Source organism: Lotus japonicus, chromosome 6 (assembly GCF_012489685.1).
Source record: "Lotus japonicus ecotype B-129 chromosome 6, LjGifu_v1.2".
NCBI classification, from domain to species: domain Eukaryota; kingdom Viridiplantae; phylum Streptophyta; class Magnoliopsida; order Fabales; family Fabaceae; genus Lotus; species Lotus japonicus.
In genome coordinates this window covers 61084387-61106212 of record NC_080046.1, presented here as the reverse complement: position 1 = coordinate 61106212, position 21826 = coordinate 61084387, and the positions used below count along the sequence as shown (strand labels likewise).

The 21826-nt window shown below is 34.7% G+C and overlaps 5 protein-coding genes across 5 annotated transcripts; all 5 read right to left on the bottom strand.

The window, feature by feature from the left end:
* Positions 1 to 414: 414 nt before the first annotated feature.
* On the bottom strand, positions 415 to 2097 carry LOC130727036 (probable F-box protein At4g22030). The gene has a single exon (XM_057578368.1). It carries the CDS (start codon positions 2044 to 2046, stop codon positions 694 to 696), a length of 1353 nt encoding a protein of 450 aa, XP_057434351.1. The 5' UTR covers positions 2047 to 2097; the 3' UTR covers positions 415 to 693.
* Positions 2098 to 4626: 2529 nt separating this feature from the next.
* Positions 4627 to 6030, bottom strand: LOC130724723 (probable F-box protein At4g22030). Its single transcript, XM_057576012.1, has one exon. The coding sequence runs from the start codon at positions 5983 to 5985 to the stop codon at positions 4699 to 4701; it is 1287 nt and encodes a 428-aa protein (XP_057431995.1). The 5' UTR covers positions 5986 to 6030; the 3' UTR covers positions 4627 to 4698.
* Positions 6031 to 9547: 3517 nt separating this feature from the next.
* Positions 9548 to 11096, bottom strand: LOC130723705 (probable F-box protein At4g22030). Its single transcript, XM_057574831.1, has one exon. The coding sequence runs from the start codon at positions 10994 to 10996 to the stop codon at positions 9728 to 9730; it is 1269 nt and encodes a 422-aa protein (XP_057430814.1). The 5' UTR covers positions 10997 to 11096; the 3' UTR covers positions 9548 to 9727.
* Positions 11097 to 16238: 5142 nt separating this feature from the next.
* Positions 16239 to 17835, bottom strand: LOC130721932 (probable F-box protein At4g22030). Its single transcript, XM_057572519.1, has one exon. The coding sequence runs from the start codon at positions 17705 to 17707 to the stop codon at positions 16427 to 16429; it is 1281 nt and encodes a 426-aa protein (XP_057428502.1). The 5' UTR covers positions 17708 to 17835; the 3' UTR covers positions 16239 to 16426.
* Positions 17836 to 19877: 2042 nt separating this feature from the next.
* Positions 19878 to 21463, bottom strand: LOC130721894 (probable F-box protein At4g22030). The gene has a single exon (XM_057572487.1). It carries the CDS (start codon positions 21322 to 21324, stop codon positions 20059 to 20061), a length of 1266 nt encoding a protein of 421 aa, XP_057428470.1. The 5' UTR covers positions 21325 to 21463; the 3' UTR covers positions 19878 to 20058.
* Between the last annotated feature and the right edge of the window lie 363 nt (positions 21464 to 21826).

Below are 21826 nucleotides of genomic sequence, written 5' to 3'. Positions count from 1 at the left end.
GTGGGCTTTGTAATTATCCTTTTGAGCCTTGTAGATTGGGAGCTACAAAAAAAACCACAATTTCAACAAGCCCCTTACAAATATGCATAGTGAACCCACCATTTCCCATTATTATATGATAATATATTAATATCAACACTTAATTAACAAGGTTGAAATGTTCTTTTAATTTAACTAAAATAGGGATTTCAATAAGCTCAGTCTGCAACTCTATATCTATTCAAACAAGCAAGATTTCCCTTGGTCTTTATTTGAAAACTATAACAGTCAATGGTTGATTATATGCTAAAATAAAATAAAAAAATTGAGGACCACTATTAATGTGGACATGTGGTAAAGCGATAAGATTAAGCAATTATACATCTGCATAGAAATTTTAGCGGAAATTCCACATTCAATCGACGTATGAGTATATGGTTGTAATCATCATAAATATTACTGGCAGTTTAAAACGGCCGCTAACAAATATATTCATTGGATGTGGGTAAGATATAAGCTAACATCTTTTTCAGTCTGATTTTGTACAAAACATCTCATATCTACACCTAAACATTACTTTTTTAATCTAGTAGACTCTCATTCCTCTAGATCAGATGACAGTGTATTATATACATCAACATTATAAACAAATTGAAAGAATGGCTAAGTAAAGATGTAATGAAGAAATCAATCAAGAATGTTGATCTTAATTAACTAAAAGAGTTTGCTAGCGAGTTCATCTATCTCGCTTCCTTGTACACGACAGGAAGCAGATTTTGAGGCAAGTTCTCTTAGCTGAGACACACTTCTTCCCAGCTGCAAAGCCATCTTCATTTCAAATAGCTCCCCATTTTCTCTCTTCTCCAAGTCTTTCTCTTCAATTGTGGCTTCAATGGTCTCTTCCAAAAGCTGGAAAAATCCACCACAGTTTCTATACATTTCAAACACCATTCCAACTTGCCCTCCATGCTCAAATGAATTAACAACTGTGGCCAAAGCACCAGCAAGAACTGGAACCAGAGCAGGCAATGATCCATGATCCCCTGCAAAAACAGAACCAACAGCTGCAATTCCAGTGAGCAAAGGTCCTGAAATAGCTAAAGCCTTGTTAATCTTTAAAGCCAGGTTCCCCAATCTCTCATAATCCTCCATATCTTTTCTCTTTACCACTTCAATTACCTCCTTCATTTCCTTTTCCAATTCCCTGTTCCATCCATTCCTGTTCTTAATGTCCATGCTCTGTTTCTCATTGTTACTTCTCTGCTGAGAAGGCCACCACCTAGCTGGTTCAAACTTTGCAGGGAACTTTTCAAGCATTGCTCCCAACAAGGGAAGTGGATAGGCTTTGTCAAGCGCCAAAACCTTCTCCATTGCACCCTTCACATCTTCCTCAGTGGGATTTCCAATTGCGATTGTGGTTTCGATGTAGGACTTGAGCTTCTTGAACAACCTTGTAGCATTCCTCTGTTCCTCTGTAAGTTGCGACGGTTGGATTTTGTTCATCACAAGTAACATCCCTGTGGCTGCAGAGAACAACAGAGCAGATGAAAGTTTCAGAGCCAAAATTGGTTCACTTCCAACGCCGGCAACACCAGCCATGGTTGAAGCCGTGAGAGTGATCATGTTGATGGAGTTTAACAGAAGGGTGTTCCAATTGTCACGTTGTAGAGCAACGTTGTTGTGCATTTCAATTCTGTCTGCTACAGCTTCTAAAATTGCATAAAGTTGAGTGATGGCTTTAGAATTAACAGAATTCAAATGATTATCACCAGCATCATGTAGTGTTTTGATAGTATTATCATTCTCTTTCAACAATGGGGCTTTGTCATTGAATCTGTTAATTTCCTCAACCATACTTCTCATAAGTGCTTTTGGAACAGAGACAGAGATTCTGGGTAGTTTGGGGAGATTGAAAGAACATTTGATTCGCTTTAAAGATGAAGAAGAAGAGGAGGAGGAACAAGAAGATAACGTGTTAAGTTGTAGGGCTGGAGATTGTAAAGAAATCATCATCTCAGAGATTGCTAGATTTTGGATTTGATAATGCAGATAGTGAGAAGGTTGCATGTGTATTTATAGTAAAAACCAAGCTGCTAGATATGGAGAAAAAATAATTATTAAGCAGGTGATTTGGTCCACTAATCGCTTATGTCATGTATGACCTGTTCCTGTTCAAAATTGTGGAGAAATGGCCTGGTCTCACCATGATGTATGCTTACGGCGTTGAGATGTGAAGATTAACATTCTAAATGTAAATGGTCTACAGTACTTTCGCATCAATTACATAGGAAGCAGACAACAGAGTACACTAATCTTGCAGTTCAAGTATGAGTTATTTTTTATATAGTAATAAATTCACAGTCTCAAAGAATTAATCAATTTCTGTAACATATTTTTTATAATACTGTCTTTTTCTTCAACATATCAACCATTTTATTATCCTCTAACTTATCTTTTTGTTTCTCCTAGGGACGGCCCAAGGGTAAAATCACTTAACCAAGGGTTTTAGGCCTCCAAAAAATAATAAATTTTACTTAAGTAAAAAATGCCTCAAAATAATTTTTTTACTAAGTAAAAAAGCAAAAAAAAAAAAAGCATTAATACTAAGTCAAAAAAAATGTCTCACTTTAAAAATTTGTTTTAGGCCTCATATATTGTTGGGCCGACCCTAATCTCCCTATTATCTTGAGTAGGGTAGGATGATTATATATGTAGTTATGTACAATCCAATTGAGATATCATTTAGTGAAAGTTTTAACTATCACTAACATTAATGTTGTAAAAAATTTGAGGTAGTTAATTGGATATCCATAAATTGGATATCCGTAAAATCGTAGGTACCCATGACATTTTTTAGTCAATTATCTTATCTTACACTTTCATTTTGTCTTTATATCATAATTGTATCTATTAGCCAGAGTGTATCTAAGGATGACAGACAACTCATAAGAATTTTAATTTATTTAAATCAACTATATATATTTTTATATATAATTTTTTTGGGGTGAAAATATGTTTTAAATCTCACACTTTGTAAGATGAACCAAATTGGATTAAAAAAGAAAAATCATTTACAAGTCATCTTGTGTATTTTTTTAATCAAATTATGTAAATCTATTTTGATAAATCATTTGTTCAATGACGAGTCTAATCAACAACTATGTTGACTTATTCGCATCATTTTTAGTCATTGTAATATGATTTTAAAAATTCTTTGAGACTAAAAATATGTGAAAATTGAAAATTTTCACGTGGTCAATCCTTAGTTAATTAGACTCATTACTGAACCGCTGATTGGTCAAAGTTAATGACACGTAAGCAGAACAACTTAATTTGTTTCAAAATAATTTCTAAAATTGACATTTATTTTTTTCTTCTTTGGAAAATCAATTGGATTCATCTTACAAAATTAATAAACTAAAAGATTTTTTTTTCTTTTATTCTTAATCAACCTCTCACCTCAAAGATTTTGAGCACAATGAGAGAAGACTGGGATCCCAGATTCGGATATAGAGCAACCCTCCTTCTTTTGTTTATGTATCGCTGTATTTAGATGTTGTAGTTAGCTTTTCTTGTTGCTTTTAATCTTCCTCTTGTAAAAATAAACCTCAAAGATTTTATAGATATTTTATAATTTTATTCTACCTCCTCCTCCTCCAATGAAAAAATCATGGATACTTCACTGCCAGAAGCCATATACGGATGCCATATGCCATCCGAAGATTTTTAGTAAATGTTCAGTTCATTCTTGAAGGCAAAGGCTTTTACCTGGTCCTATATAGTTTATATATTCTCGAGTTTGAAAATAGAATCCATAGTTGACCAGAAAATAAAACAGAAATACCATGGAGGTCAAACTGTCAAAGTGCTGCCAATTAACTATAAATTTCGCTGTCCAAAGTAAACTTCTTCATCCTTTGGAATTGCAAGTCTTTTGGCTGCAAAAATTAGCCCAGCTGTACCTCTTCTCGTCTTTTTGGGACCTCTTCTCGTCTTTAATCAAATGAGTTATATATGAAACTGACAATTAAAAAAAGTTATGATAATAAGTAACTAAACTACAAACAAAATAATTGTTTGTTCACCATCCAATTCCACCTCGTAGATAAAGAAGAAATTAGATATATGATAGATAATGTGATAGAGATCGAATGAAGAGAGAGATAAAAAGAAAAAATGAGTGAAAATGATGTAAATTGATTAATAATACAAACTGTCTTTGGTCAGAAGGAAAAGTATGTGGATTGCAAATGTTAAAGATAAATAAACCCTTCAGGTTGTTTCCTGCTTAAGTTCATTCTTCAAAATGTATTGTTTGAATAAAAATTAGTTGATTAATTAGACAGATTCAACCAAAGAATATAATTTGATTAACATTGACATTTAATTTAATTAATTCTTCTGTTTTGTAGATTTGAGTTAAAGATCTACAACTTTCAACTCTTAGATTCAGTACGCATGCATGGACTAGGATCCTCTAGAGTTCATTACTATTTATATTTAAAATAGAAATGTTGCAAGAACAAATTCAAAAATAATTATCATAGAAGATCATACATTAAAATTTTTAATTGGTTGTGTTTAATAATCATATTCAAAAAAAGAATTATTTCCCTAAGAAGTGTACATGTGTATTAATCTAAAAACAATTCCTTATCTACTTTAGAAATTACAAAGAATGAAAGAATAAGATGTATCTAAAATTAACAAATGTTTGTCCTAAAATAGCTTGCTGGCAAATTCGTCTATGTCAACAACTCCTTCCATACGATAGGAAGCTGATTTTGAGGCAAGTTCCCTCAGCTGTGATACACTTCTTCCCAATTGCAAAGCCATATTCATTTCAAAGAGTTCCCCATTTTCTCTTCTTTCCAAATCTTTCTCTTCTAATGTTGATTCAATTGAGGTTTCTACCATGTTGAAGAAGCCTGCAGATGTTCTGTACATTTCAAACACCATGCCTACTTGCCCTCCATGCTCAAAAGTGTTAATTGCAGCAGCCAATGAGCCAGCCATGAGTGGAACCAAAGCTGCCCAAGAACCATTGCCAACAAATGCAGACCCTGCTGCAGCAATGCCTGTGAGTAAAGGCCCAGCAATGGCCAAATTCTTGTGAATCTTCAAGGCAATGTTTCCAAGCCTGTCATAATCTTCAATGTCCTTTCTCTTCACCACTTCCACAACTTCCCTCATTTCCATTTCAAGTTCTTCATTCCATCCATTCATTTTCCCCATTCTCTCACCCTCTTCTTTTACTCTCTGGGATTTTTTATTTTCCCTTTTTTGGAACTGAGAAGAAGGCCACCAAACAGCAGGTTCAAACTTTGCAGGGAATTTTTCAAGCATTTTCCCCAACAAGGGAAGTGGGTAAGCTTTGTCAAGAGCCAGAACCTTTTCCATTGCACCCTTTATATACTCCTCTGAAGGATTTCCAATTGCAATTGTGGTTTCGATGTGGGACTTGAGCTGTTTAAACAATCTTGTGGCATTTCTTTGCTCCTCTGTGAGTTGAGAAGGCTGGATCTTGTTCATGACAAGCAACAGCCCTGTGGCTGCTGAAAACAACAGAGCAGAGGAAAGTTTCAAAGCTAAAAGCGGCGCACCGGCTCCAGTGGTGGCGGCAACACCAGCCAAGGTTGTGGCAGTTAGAGTGATCATGTTGATGGAGTTCAAAAGGAGGGTGTTCCAATTGTCACGTTGCTCGCCAATGTTATTATGCATTTCAATTCTGTCAGCTACATCCTCCAAGATTGCATAGAGTTTAACAGAAGCCTCAGAATTTGTAGAGCTGCTGCTGCTGACATTTTTTTCTAATAATGGGGTGGTGTCTGATTTTTGTTTTAATTCCTCAACCAGCTTTCTGGCATGAATCTTTGGAACTGAAAATCCGACTCTAGTGTGTTTTGGGACATGGATTGTGGCATTTACAACTCTCTTTGAAGACAAGGTTGGTTGAGGTTGATAGCAAGAAAGTAGAACTGAGGATTGGATGGAAGCCAAGACCATGATGGGTTAATTTGTTGAATTATTGAAGCTTTTTCTGAATGAGTGTTTGCTAATTTGTGTTTAGGATTGTGGAGTTGAGGAAGATGTTTTAAATGTTAATTTGGTGTGTAGCCATATTTATAGTATTGAGGAATTACCAAATTAAGGAGAGGGCGGGAAGAAGTCAGAATCAAATAAGGAGGAAACCCATGATTGACTTTTCTGTTTGATGAGGTCTCTATTCAAAATTCCAAGCCTCGTGCCTTGGTTTGGGGCTCAAACATGTGACCACGTAGTAAATAAACCACAAACAAGGCTGCACCACCTTACATACATGCAAGACGAAAGAGATAGCATACAACAAACTATATGTTTGCTTCCATTTTTTCTTCATACGAAGGTTCCTTCCATGTTTTCTGCCTCATAAAGTGGAATTTAAACTTTCAGATGTATATTAAAGGGGATTGGAAATGTATCAAACCATCCATTAAAGGCATGATTGTGGTTAATAATAGAAATTTAAAATTTTACAATGAGGGGAAGGATAGGAAGAGATGAAAGAACAATAAGACATGACATGTGATATTCAATATAGTGTAGAGCTAGACAAAAAAGTAGTAGTTTATTAAGTTTTATTAAAAGATTAATGTTATATGAACTAGCTCTTTTTTTTTTCCTCTAATAGTCATTTGTTAATTTTTTTCAATTAGTGAATTTTACTTTTTCAATAATATTGACTATGACTATTTCTACATTATTATTTCCTCCAATAGCCCGTTCTTCTTTTTCAACTAGTGATTTTTACTTTTCAATACATGCTGGTTATGACTATTTCTCCATTCGATAATGTCTTTAACTTTGAAGTGTCTTTGGCCATACGAATTATGTCTTAAATTCTTTCTTTTTTACGAGTGTAAAACCCTTCAAAAATGGATATTTTTTGGGGTTGTATATTCTAGTTTAGCTTACACCACAATAAAAATGTTGATTACTGATGGACATAAGATGTTGGTAATATAAATTTACATTTTACAAATAGTCTGAAATCCATCGAATTGGGCTCGTCACAAATAATCATTGATGATTTTTAAAAAGTTGCCATACACATTTCCGACGGTTAATAACCGTAGTAAAAATACCTCCCTAAGATTGTCAATAGTTTACCAAAATAGTCTACATGTATTAAAAATACCTCATGCTTTACTTGACTTTCATCGATCATGAAATGCAACATCCATAGGTCATGAGTGAAGCATTTCATGTCAATGGTCATGTGCTATCGATCACGACCCATCTTACATCAATATTGACCAATGTTTGTGTGTGCCACCAAGATTATTCTTTACATGCCCATGTACGCCTATTGTAATCTTGATTTCATTAATACATCAATGGCTTGTATTCTCCACAAGTCAAAATTGACTCTTCCATCCAATTCTTTATCACACCACATGAAAACTTTGACATCGCAGTTGTGTGTAGACAAGAAACTTTGTTCCTAGGAAAGAGAGATTGATTATCACAATGAATGTGTTTAAATACTAAGATAGCGTTTGGTGACGGAACGGAACATGACAGAACAGAACGGAACGAGACAGAATAGGATGGAACATGACAATAATGTTCTATGTGTTGTGTTTGGTAACTCTAAGTCAATAGAACAGAACCATGATTTTAATTACATATGTAACCCTGCATGTTTAATATTTGATTGAGGAAAACAAATTGAACTCAATTGAACATTTTTCATAGAAACCGTTTGTTATTGCTTACTTCATGAAATAATCACTTATTTCTTTAAAATAATCACTTATATATTATTTAAGTTGTTTCAGTATGGTATTGAAAAAAGCAGAAACCTAATTATCTATTTAAGCTATTTTAAGTGCGTTTATTTAGATTAAAAATATTGATTTTTAACTATAATTTTTTTAAGAGATTTTGAGAAAAGTATAAGTTGATTCGTGTTCGACTACTCTAATTAAAATCACTTTTTTTTACTCCCCCATTTATCATCATAGATTTTCATTATAAGCTAAAGTAACTGTTTCAAATAATTTGTTTTCAGCTTCAGCTGAAACAAACACAATAAGTGATTTTTCCAAAATAAGTTGAATTAAACGCATTCTAATTGACTTGTTTATCATTGCTTACAAAAACTGATTTTACTTTTGAAAAAATAATTGATTTTATTTTAATTAAGTTGATTCGTGTTTGATTACTCTAATTAAAATCACTTTTTTTATCTCCTCTCATCTATCATCATAGATTTTCATGATAAGCTAAAGTAACTGTTTCAAATAATCTGTTTTCAGCTTCAGCTGAAACAAACACAAAAAGTTATATTTGATTAAAAAAGTGATTTTTTTGATTTTAAAAGTGATTTTTTTATTAAAAAGTGATTTTTCCAAAATAAGTTGAATCAAACGCACTCTAATTGGCTCATTTATCATTGCTTACAAAAAGTGATTTTACTTTTGAAAAAAATAATTGATTTTATTTTAAGTGATTTTTTTGAAAATGTAGATTTTTATTTAACTTTGTCTACAAATATAATAAGTGCTTTCAATTTTATAAGTGATTTTAAACTATTTAGATACATAAAATTTCAAATATAAATTAGGGATATTTTTGAACTTGCAAAAGTTTTAAGAGAGTGTTCCGTTCCGTTCCACCCTTTTTCAGGGAACCAAAGTGTCCCGTTCCTAGAGTCTTTTGTCCCGTTCCGTTCCATCTTAAAAACACGACAAACACAGAACATAACCCATGTGTTCTGTTCCGTTCTCTTCTCACCTGTCTACCAAACGCTACCTAAGTCTTTCATAGTTAAAACTTGTCCAAGCAACACTTTCACAGTTTCACGGGGCTCTCAGCAGAAGCAATCCTTGAATTTGTCACCACGATTAAATTATCAGCTCTAATACCATTGTCAAGAAAAACAACCACGTCATAGAGAAATAAAACAGGAATGCCAGCCCAACACAAGAATAGTTCGTGAAAACTCTAAAAAATCAATCAAATAGTAACACTTAAGTGAAAAAATTTACAATAGATAAACTTCTGTTTCAACCTCTTCATAGCTCTAACAGACCTACACTCTCTAAAACAAATATTTGAACTGCATTTTACAAATAATTTAAACAAAAATATAAGAGAAAGAAAATGAAACACAAATACATGGTTAAAATGTTTTAAAAAAGTGATCTTCAAACAAAGAACTTGAGTCAATATATATAACATTGACCTTCTTCAAGATTTCCTTGACCTCCTTCATTTATGGGTAATGTGCGACTTGTTCCCTTCATTACCAGCTATTACATTACATACTACTACTCCAATTAACCCTTCAAATTTTCAAGTATTTGATGTGCCATTTATTTCTTTTTTGATAAACATTTATCTGGCGAACAGGAAGATGACAATGTCCGGGGAAAAAAGGTTATTTTCCCTTTTAAATTAAAGTGAATTGACATTGCCTGGTTTAAAGTGATATGTGGAAATGTAACACTCTTTGGAGGTAGATAAGAATTATGATATAACAGGAAAAAAGTAAAATGAGAGACCTTAGTATAAATCAAGCAAATTTGTGAAAAGAAAATTGTATATCATGGAGTCAGCTACTCAATTACATGAATGAATGGTTACAAATTGTATATGCAGAATCAGATTCTCTCTAGTCTATACTATACATTTGCTTTCTATGTCAGAGGACTATACATGAATGAAAGAATAAAAGAATGCGTTAGTCTTTAATAGTATCTAATTAGAAGAGCTTGCTGGCAAATTCATCAATGTCCATTCCTTCCATGCTATAGGAAGCTGATTTTGAGGCAAGTTCCCTTAGCTGTGATACACTTCTTCCCAATTGCAAAGCCATCTTCATTTCAAAGAGCTCCCCATTCTCTCTTCTCTCCAAATCTTTCTCTTCTAATGTTGATTCAATTGAGGTTTCCAACATGTTGAAGAAGCCTGCAGATGTTCTGTACATTTCAAACACCATGCCTACTTGCCCTCCATGCTCCAAAGTGTTAATTGCTGCAGCCAATGAGCCAGCCATGAGTGGAACCAAAGCTGCATATGACCCATTTCCCACAAATGCAGACCCTGCTGCTGCAATGCCTGTGAGTAAAGGCCCAGCAATGGCCAAATTCTTGTGAATCTTCAATGCAATGTTTCCAAGTCTGTCATAATCCTCAATGTCTTTTCTCTTTACTACTTCCTTAACTTCCCTCATTTCCATTTCTAGTTCTTCACTCCATCCATTCATTTTCCCCATTCTCTTGTCCTGTGCTTTTTCTTTCCTTTGAAACTGAGTAGAAGGCCACCAAACAGCTGGCTCAAACTTTGCAGGGAATTTCTCTAGCATAGCACCCAACAGGGGAAGTGGATAAGCTCTGTCAAGGGCCAAAACCTTCTCCATTGCACCCTTCACATCTTCCTCTGAAGGATTTCCAATTGCAATTGAGGTTTCAATGTGGGACTTGAGTTGTTTAAACAATCTAGTTGCATTTCGTTGCTCCTCAGTGAGTTGAGAGGGCTGAATCTTGTTCATGACAAGCAACAACCCTGTAGCCGCCGAAAACAATAAAGCAGATGACAGTTTCAATGCCAGAAGTGGTGCACCAGCACCACCAGTGGCAGCGGCAACACCAGCCATGGTTGTGGCTGTGAGAGTAATCATGTTGATGGAGTTCAAAAGAAGGGTGTTCCAATTGTCACGCTGCTCGCCAATGTTTTGGTGCATTTCAATTCTGTCAGCTACAGCTTCCAAGATTGCATAGAGCTGGACAGTTACCTTTGACTTGTTGTTATTGTGTAATAAACCGTCAAATAATGTTTGTTCAGTGAGGACATTGTTTTGTAATTGGTTTGTGTCTTTGGATCCATTGAATTCCTCAACTAGCTTAGTTTTTGGTAATTGCGGAACCCGGAAAGACACTCTTGGGAGTTTAGGGACATGGATAGCTGCGCTAACTGTCCTGATAGAAGAACAGGAAGAAGAAACAAGAGCTGATGTTTGTAGGGAAACCATGGGTTGGATTAATTGCAGGTTTGTTGATCTCTTGAATTTGTTGTATGATTGATAGTGCTTATGAGGAGGAGGTTGGAGATAGAATAATTGGTTTGGATATTGAGGTGTTGATTAGAGTTATGGTTAAGGAGTGCGTAGTGATGGTATATATATGAAGTAGATGAGAAAAAGTCAAGAGGACTAATTCGTATTTGTATATTGTAGACTTGACTCTCTCCGCCGGAATAAATTTCTATTTCAATTTTAAACCCCCCTTGCTGTTAATTACCAGCTAGTTTCCTTTGGCTGGTTTCAACGTTCAACAGGGTAGGACGTGGACGTGGACGTGGTAAAGCCATCAACTATTTGTTAATTTATTCAAGAATGGAGTGAACTAGCTATACTTGGTTAGGAATGGAATGAGCTAAGGTTTTACAAGTAGACAGGTAATATATTTGAGGTATTTGAAGTATAATTCTGTTGTTTAATTTCTTCAATCCTATCGTCTCACAAGAATGATATATACACACCTCATTTTTTAAATATTTTATTTGATCATTTCCACCTATTTTTGTTTCTATCTCTTTCCTGTTATCATCTATCACATCTCATATTTTCTATCTCTTAATTACTTTTTCTTTTCTTCTTATCTCTCTCCTCATTCCACCTAAAAAAAAGGTGTGTAAGTAACATTATTCTATCACCTCAACCACTTTCTTTCAAAGAGAAATATTAAGAGCACATTATTTTTAAGATATGCTCTAAATATGATTTATTTATTTTCTGAAAACTCAACACATTTTTTTAAATAGTGAGTGAAAATATGTGTGATTTTTGAAAAATAAATCAATCCCAATAAATTTATATGTTGGAGTGTGTCCTAAAATAATGTGTTGCTAAGACTCTTTTTCCTCAAAGCAAAGTTTACAAGTTGTCAAATTTTAAGTGGGAGATTACTTTTTTATCAATTGAAAAGTTTCGGCAGTAGCTATTTATAAATCATTTTTAAATAATTCTCTAAGATTAAGAAAATTAATTATAAATAATAAATTTGTAAATAGATTTATTAAATTTTCTAAATCACTCTTATTTAAAAAATTCTTTTTTTTGGTACATTTATTTAAAAAATTCTAAATTCATATAATTTTTGTTTCTTTCAATGAACTCTAACAACTTTTTTTCAAAATTTCATAATATCTTTAAATGGAGAATAAGGATATATTAGAAAAGAAGTATTAAATGTTTCATTGAAACAATAAAGTGATTTATTATTCTTTAAACTTTAAGTTTCTCTCAATCTAGATATTTACTTAAGTGTCAAAGTGTCATTTGTAGATATACTTTTAATGTGAAAATATTTTAAAATTATGGATAAGTTACTATAATAAACTAACTATTCGTAGCTAGACGTGGTCTGTGTGTCTTTAGTTGGTGTTTTGGAAGGACTTTGCTATGAGAGGGTTGTTATCATAGATCATTTTCTATTAATAATAATAGTTTTTGCTGTCAAAAAAAAAATAAAAAGAAAATAAACTAACTATTCGTTGTAGCATTTGTTTATCAAAAGGATAATTAATGGATAAGAGTTTTATATTATATGAGCGGAAATTGGACTCAACTCAAGTTGATGAAATTCAATCACGCTGCCGGAAAGAAAGAAAAGGTCTACTTAGCGACAAAATTTAGAGAGAGAAAATAATTTGTCGCTATTGTAGTCACTCATAAGACTAGCTTAGCAACGAATTAGCATCTTAGGTCTTTTTTTGAAAAGCAACAAAAAATTTGGCGTACCCGCGCAACATAGGTTAGTACGAAAGGAATTAGGCACATAATATAAGAATCTTAAGGTTATCCAACTAAAATCGATCATGGACGGAAAACACGGATGGTGGCCCCAATATAATGAAATTTACGGTGCCCACTCGAGTAGGGAAGTTTTAAAATGGTCCACCCGTGGACCAAGGACCATAATAGTAATTACAAAATAAAAATATAAAAAAAATTAGAGTAAAATACACTTACCCCCTCAAGATTTGCTAGAAAAACACTTCACCCCATTCTTATTCAAAATCTACACTCCACCCCACTCATTTTATCATGTTAACTCCATCCAAAAGATTCCAACGGAATATTCTATTCAAATCAAAATTATTTACTGTAAACTTATTTTTCCATTTCTTTTTTTTTTGGTTATTTATTATTATTATTATTTTCAAAAAAACATCACGTTCAAATAAAAATCGTTTAAGGTCAGTTCCATTTTTAAAAAAAGTTAGTTTCAACAAAAAAGAATATAACATCACAATTACTAGTAATACCCAGTTTATAAAGAATTTTTATAAATAGTGAAGTATATAAAAATATTTTGAAATTAATTTCATACTAATTAAAAATTCACCAAATAAATACTAATTAAATTTCTTTTGCCTAGGTTTATAAAAAAATGTTGCTTATGAATTCATTGAGTAATGTCTAGATATTATTTAATAAAATTCTCTTATCATATATCAATAACATCCCTGATTTTCAATTACTAAAAGTAATATATATTTTAACATTTAACATGTTACCAAAGCGATCGTATTATCCAAATTAATTAATTAAAATAATAATATAACTTTATTTTATTTTATGGAGTGGAAGTTTAACGTACTTTTACCATAAGTTTTAATTTAAAACTATTGTATACATATTTATTCTTGAATTATTTTTATAACATGGTTACTTTATATACCAGCTCCAACAGTATGTAAGCATTGAGAATATTTGTTTGGTCAAATATTAGAAAGTGACGTTTTTTCTGAAAAAAAAAATAACCAGAAAAAAATGAAATGGAAAAATAAGTTTACATTAAATAATTTTGATTTGAATGGAATATTCCGTTAGCATCTTTTTGGAAGAGGTTAACCTGATAAAATGAGTGGGGTGGAGTGTATATTTTGAATAAGAATGGGGTGGAGTGTTTTTCTAGCAAACCTTGAGGGGGGTAAGTGTATTTTACTCAAAAAATTAAATTCTAAAAGAAAATTCTTCGGATCTCCAACGAGATTGAATTCCTGCAGCTCCTTGAAGTTCAGCCATGGCTTCTCCCAAACCTTAGCTTCATAAACCTGTTTCTTCCCACCATCATTTACCTCTAACTTGATGATATACAAGGCATCAACAACCACTTGTTGTGTAGCACTAACCACCCTTCCAAATTCCAGAAGCGTATTCTGCACACATAACCATGCATCACAAATCAAACCCAGATGAAGCCACATGGTGTTGGGCTTGGAAGAATAGTACGATAATCATTTTCAATAGAGGTCGCCGCCGCCCGGAAAACGCAGTTGCAGGTTGGCGGGCTCGCCGGAAATCACCTCCGGCGGTGGCTCACGGCGGAGGGAGGTGGAATGGAAAATTGGTTGAGGGGTTTTGTTGCGGATGATGATGGGAGTGCAATGGTGGTGTTGGTTTCTCCAAATGATGAGTGATTCGCCGGAGATCGAGGGTTGAAGGTGGCGATGGGTAGGGTTCTGTCTTCTCTGTTTTACGTCGTCCATGGAGGATCGAGGGTTGAAGATGTGCGGGTTCGATCTGGCTTGCTTCCTCTTCTCTTCGATATGGGTTTCTTCCTCCTCCCTTCGATCTGGCCGCGAGAGAGAACGAAGAGGATCGGGATCTGGTTTTGGATCTTCGATCTGGGATCTGGTTTTGGATCTGGAAGGATAATGGTTTTTTTTTCGTTTTTGATTTGAAGTAGGGTTGTTAACTTTTCGTTTAGTATGAGGCTGCCTTTCTATATTAGTAGGTGATCTTTGCACTTGGGATAAACTTTTGTCGACTTGACGTTAATCGAGTCAAGATAAATATGAATATTGTTAGTTCTTAGGACTCAGAGCAACTATCCTGCTTAGGACTTCATTTGAGTTTTTTTAACCATCTGTGTGATCGGAAACTGGTTTGTGTTCTTGATAGAAACTGTGCGGTTATGATTGAAACTGTGACATTGATATTCCATTTTTTTGCACTGCAAATTGAGCACTGAGGGACTTTTTTCTCCAAAAAACTTTTTTTTTTCTGAAATTCGTATGAAGAAGATGAAGATGATAATGTTTGAGAAGAAAATAAGAGATTTGGGATTAGGAACTAGAGAATTAGGATTGTTATTGGGCCTTGTTATTGAATTTTCGCCATGTCTTGTAAATGTACCATAACCATTCAGCAAAAAGGTGTCTCTGATTTGAGATGTTATGTACGTAGCTCAGTGCTTGGGTGCTATCAGATTGAGGTGGAGGTTTTGAACGATGAAGAACCGGTGAGAAGGGAGAAGAACATGGGTGTGTTTACACTTTTGCCCTTTTATCATCCATCAAATTCTAGCCATTCAAATAAAGAATATTCAAAGATTCTTAAATCTAACGGTGTTAAAGCCTGGTCCACCGGTGGACCATTTTGAAACTTCCCCACCCTAGTGGGCACCAAAATTTTCAACCAATGCTAGTAATTTGTTTGCATTCGTATAGAAACTGTTCGAACCACCAAGCATTATCCTTTTCCGAATGTGTGAGTTTGCGACAGAAAATATTCCTCTCCAATACCCGTCACTATATTCATCTCTATTATCAAACTGTTTCGGTCAGAGAACTTGTGACAGGTTGTTTCCCTCTCAAAATGTTCATCACAAAAGTTGTCGCAAATTTGGAAAACATTATATAGGTAGTGGGATATATCTTTATTTGGTACAAGAATCAAGCAACGAGTTCTTGGAGGATTTGATTGGGAGGAGGGCCAAATGGATCTCTCTTACACATTAAATATCATGTATGTAGGTAGTGCTTACTTGATGCAGATGTGACTTGTTGGCAAATTTATGGGGCTGAAGTTAGACAGAAGTGACGAGAAAATAATTCGCAGTCTTAAAATAGAATTGAAGGAGTTGTGGCTTCCTAGAGCTTTGGAGTGTTCTTTCTTTTGGTTTTTGGCTTAGGTTCTAGTACAAGTGTTTGGTTGTATGCTCTTTTAGTGTTATTTTGGGTTCTTACTCACTGGTTTAGGGTTATTTTTGTTTTTTTTTTTCCTCAGGGTGGTTGGCTGGATATTTTCTAGTGTTGGTTTTTGTTTTTGTTTTTTGGTCATTAATTATATGAGTTTTATATAATTAAGAATGTTTTGATCTTGATGGGTGTCTTGGTCTCCTCTTATCACTGCATTGGAGCATCTCTACATCTCTTTTGAGGAAGAATCTGGAATTTCAGTTTGCAACATCAATAACAACAGATGGCTTTGTCAAAATTTTGAAAAGAATATCTATCATGGAGTCAGCTACTCAATTACATGTTGAAGTTACAAATTGTATATGCAGAATCAGATTCTCTCTAGTCTATTGTATACATTTGCTTTCTATGTCAGAGGACTATACATGAAATAATGAAAGAATAAAAGAATGTGTTTGTCTTCAAGATTATCTTAGAAGAGCTTGCTGGCAAATTCATCAATGTCAATTCCTTCCAAGCTACAGGAAGTAGATTTTGAGGATAGTTCCCTCAGCTGTGACACACTTCTTCCCAATTGCAAAGCCATCTTCATTTCAAAGAGCTCCCCATTTTCTCTTCTCTCCAAATCTTTCTCTCCTAATGTTGATTCAATTGAGGTGTCCAACATGTTGAAGAAGCCTGCAGATGTTCTGTACATTTCAAAAACCATGCCTACTTGCCCTCCATGCTCAAAAGTGTTAATTGCTGCAGCCAATGAGCCAGCCACTAGGGGAACAAAGGCTGCCCAAGAACCATTTCCCACAAATGTAGATCCCACTGCTGCAACTCCTGTGAGTAAGGGCCCAGCAATGGCCAAAGTCTTGTTGATTTTCAAGGCTATGTTTCCAAGCCTGTCATAATCCTCACTGTCCTTTCTCCTCACCACTTCCATAACTTCCCTCATTTCCATTTCTAGTTCTTCACTCCATCCATTCACTTTTCCCATTCTTTTGCTCTGTACTTTTACATTGTTTTCCCTTTGGAACTGAGTTGAAGGCCACCACCTTGCTGGTTCAAATGTTGCAGGGAATTTTTCAAGCATAGCACCCAACAGGGGAAGTGGATAAGCTCTGTCAAGGGCCAAAACCTTCTCCATTGCACTCTTCACATCTTCCTCTGAAGGATTTCCAATTGCAATTGTGGTTTCGATGTGGGACTTGAGTTGTTTAAACAATCTAGTTGCATTTCGTTGCTCCTCAGTGAGTTGAGAGGGCTGAATCTTGTTCATGACAAGCAACAACCCTGTAGCCGCCGAAAACAATAAAGCAGATGACAGTTTCAATGCCAGAAGTGGTGCACCAGCACCACCAGTGGCAGCGACAACACCAGCCATGGTTGTGGCGGTGAGAGTAATCATGTTGATGGAGTTCAAAAGAAGAGTGTTCCAGTTGTCACGCTGCTCGCCAATGTTTTGGTGCATTTCAATTCTGTCAGCAACAGCTTCCAAGATTGCATAGAGTTGGATATTGACCTTTGACTTGGTGTTATTGTTTGTTTTTTGCAATAAACCGTCATATGTTTGTTCTGTGAGGACATTGTTTTGTAATTGGGTCCTGTCTTTGGTTCCATTGAATTCCTCAACCAGCTTAGTTTTTGCTAATTGCGGAACCCGGAAAGACAATCTTGGGAGTTTAGGGACATGGATAGCTGCGCTAACTGTCCTGATAGAAGAACAGGAAGAAGAAACAAGAGCTGATGTTTGTAGGGAAACCATGGGGTTGGATTAATTGCAGGTTTGTTGATCTCTTGAGTTTGTTGTATACTTGTATTGTATGCTATAGGTGCTTATGAGGATGAGGTTGGAGATGGAATAATTGGTTTGGATATTGAGATGTTGATGAGAACTATGGTAAAGGAATGGGTGGTGATGGTATATATATGAAGGGATTAGAGTAGATGAGAAAAAGTCAAGAGGACTAATTCGTATCTGTATATCGTAGACTTGACTCTCTCTGCCTTAATAAATTTCAATATCAATTTCAATTTCAATTTCAAACCCCCCCTTCCGGTTACTTGCTAGTTGCCTTGGCTGGTTTCAACGTTCAACAGGGTACGTAGGACGTGGTAAAGCCATCAACTATTTGTTAATTTATTCAAGAATGGAGTGAGCTACCTAGGAATAGGAATGAGCTAAGAACTAAGGTTTTACAAATTCGTAATACATTAGAAGTATAATGTTGTTTTCTTCTATCCTTTCACCTCAGGCACTTTTTTAAAGAGAATTATTTTAACAACATGTCAATTTAAAGATATACTTCAACGTATTCATGCTAATGGATTTATTTTTTCAAAAGTGTAACACAATTTTTAAGCTTTGATAAAAACATGTTGACTATAAAAAAAAAATCAAAATAAATATAGTAGAGTGTGTCCTTAAAAGAATGTATTGCTAACACTTTTTTTACAAGTTGTCAAATTCTAAGTGAGACATTACTCTTGTATGAGTTGTATCAATTGAAAAGTTTTTACCGTTCTTATTTATAAGTTATTTTTAATTAGTTCTCAAAGATTAAGAAAATATGTTACTAATAATAAATTTGTAAATAGATTTATCAACTTTTCTAAATCACTCTTATTTAAAAAAAATTATAAATTCTTATACTTTTCTTTTTTTCAATTAATTATTCTCTCTAAATTAATAAACTTTTTCAAAATTTCACTTTATTTTTTTTTATAAATTTGAGGATAAAACTTACATCGAGTTCCTTATATCTATTCCATCAAATTAATATGATGATATATTTGAAAAGAAGTATTAAATGTTTCATTAAAATTATAAAGTGACTTATGTTATTCTTTAGACTTTAAATTTTTATTTTATCTAGATATTGACTCGAGTGTTAGAGTGTCATTTATAAATTCACATTTTGCTATACTACGCCAAACTCTGTCTTAGAAATTGATATCAGCCTATCACCACTATAACATTCAACCGATCAAAGGTGTTTAAAGTTATATTTTTAGAAGAACAAAATTAAATTGTGAGTAGTGTATTAATTATATAAAATTTTGACAATATAATTTGTGTGAATAGAGTCATATAAATTTAATTAATGTAGTTTTTTTTTTGAAACTATTAATGTAGCTGCATTGAAAATCACGCTACTGGAAAGAGAGAGAAAATTTGAATTAGCGACGAAACTTAAAGAAGGAAAATAATTTGTGGCTATTGCCGTCACTCAGAACAACTAGCTTAGCAATGGATTAGCATTTTTATGGTCTTTTTCCAAATGTGTGAGAGTTTGCAACGGAAATTATTCCTCTCAAAGACGTCACTAAATTCATCTCTATTATTTCATCAAATTGTTTTTGTCAGAGAACTTGCGATGGATTGTTTCCCTCTCAAAATGTTCATCACAAAAGTCGTCACAATATCTTTATTTGGTGGGAGACTTAGGCAATTGGAGGATTTGATTGGGAGGAGGGCCAATTGGATCTCTCCTACACATTAAATATCATGGACTTTGGTAGTGCTTACTCTACACGGAGATCAAGAAGGTGTGACTTGTTGGCAAGTTTATAAAGTTGAAGTTAGACGGAAGCGACGAGAAGATAATTGGCGGTCTTGAAATAGAATTGAAAGAACTACGGTCCCCTAGAGCTTTGGGGTGTTCTTTCTTTTGGTTTTTAATTGGCTTTGATTCTAGTACAAGTGTTTGGTTCAAGGCGATTTTGGTGTTGTTTTTGGTTTTTTCTCTCTGGTTTAGGGTTGTTTTTTGTTTTTTGTTTTTAGGTCATTTATTATATGGGTTTTATATAATTAAGAATGTTTTGATTTTGATTAGTGTCTTGGTCTCCTCTTATCACTGCATTGCAGCATCTCTACACCTCTTTTGAGGAAAAATCTAGAATTTCAATTTGCAACATCAATAACATCAAATGGCTTTGTCAAAATTTTGAAAAGAATATTAATCATGGAGTCAGCTACTCAATTACATGTTGAAGTTACAAATGGTATATGCAGAATCAGATTCTCTCTAGTCTATAGTATACATTTCCTTTCTATGTCAGAGGACTATACATGAAATAATGAAAGAATAAAAGAATGTGTTTGTCTCGAAGTTGTTAGAAGAGCTTGCTGGAAAATTCATCAATGTCAATTCCTTCCATGCTACAAGAGGTAGATTTTGAGGCTAGTTCCCTCAGCTGTGATACACTTCTTCCCAATTGCAAAGCCATCTTCATTTCAAAGAGCTCCCCGTTTTCTCTTCTCTCCAAATCTTTCTCTCCTAATGTTGATTCAATTGAGGTTTCCAACATGTTGAAGAAGCCTGCAGATGTTCTGTACATTTCAAACACCATGCCTACTTGCCCTCCATGCTCCAAAGTGTTAATTGCTGCAGCCAATGAGCCAGCCATTAAGGGAACACAGGCTGCCCAAGAACCATTTCCCACAAATGTAGATCCCACTGCTGCAACTCCTGTGAGTAAAGGCCCAGCAATGGCCAAAGTCTTGTTGATTTTCAAGGCTATGTTTCCAAGCCTGTCATAATCCTCACTGTCCTTTCTCCTCACCACTTCCATAACTTGCCTCATTTCCATTTCTAGTTCTTCACTCCATCCATTCACTTTCCCCATTCTCCTGCTCTGTACTGTTACATTGTTTTCCTTTTTGAACTGAGTTGAAGGCCACCAAACAGCAGGTTCAAATTTTGCAGGGAATTTTTCAAGCATAGCTCCCAACAAGGGAAGTGGGTAAGCTTTGTCAAGGGCCAAAACCTTCTCCATTGCACCCTTCACATCTTCCTCAGTGGGATTGCCAAGGGCAATTGTGGTTTCAATGTGGGACTTGAGCTGTTTAAACAATCTAGTTGCATTGCGTTGCTCCTCCGTGAGTTGAGAGGGCTGGATCTTGTTCATGATAAGCAACATCCCTGCAGCCGCAGAAAATAAAAGAGCAGAAGATATTTTCAGAGCTAAAAGTGGTGCACCGTCGCCAATGGTGGCGGCAACACCAGCCATGGTTGTGGCGGTGAGAGTCATCATGTTGATGGAGTTCAAAAGAAGGGTGTTCCAATTGTCACGCTGCTCGCCAATGTTTTTGTGCATTTCAATTCTGTCTGCTACAGCCTCTAAGATTGCATAGAGTTCGACAGTGACCTTTGACTTGTTGGTATTAGTGGTTTTGTGTAATAAATCGTCAAATGTTTGCTCTGTGAGAACATTGTTTTGTTCTTTGGATCTATTGAATTCCTCAACTAGCTTAGTTTTTGGTAATTGCGGAACCCGGAAAGACACTCGTGGGAGCTTAGGGACATGGATAGCAGCGTTAACTGTCCTGATAGAAGAACAGGAAGTAGAAACAAGAGCTGAGGTTTGTAGGGAAACCATGGGATGAGATTAATTGCAGGGTCGTTGATCTCTTGAGTTTGCTGTATGCAATAGGACTATAGGTGTTTGTTTATGAGGATGAGGTTGGAGATAGAATAATGTGTTTGAATGTTCAGATGTTGATGAGAATTATGGTAAAGGAATGGGTGGTGATGGTATATATATGAATAGATTGGAGTAGATGAGAAAAAGTCAGAGGACTAATTCGTATATGGTATATATCGTAGACTTAGCCGCATTGCTGACTATCTCTAACTAAATAAATGTCAATTTCAAATCCCTTTCCGGTTACCTGCTAGTTGCCTTGGCTGGTTTCAACGTTCAACCGTCGATGAAGTGATCAACCCACCAACTATTCCAAGATGGATAACTAAATTTATTCAATAATGGACTGAGCTAGCTATACATGCGGTTAGGAAGTATCTTGGATTCAGATGTCCCCAAAATATTAGAACGAATATGATTTTTTTTTTTTCATTTCTTACGGGTATCATCTTTCGAA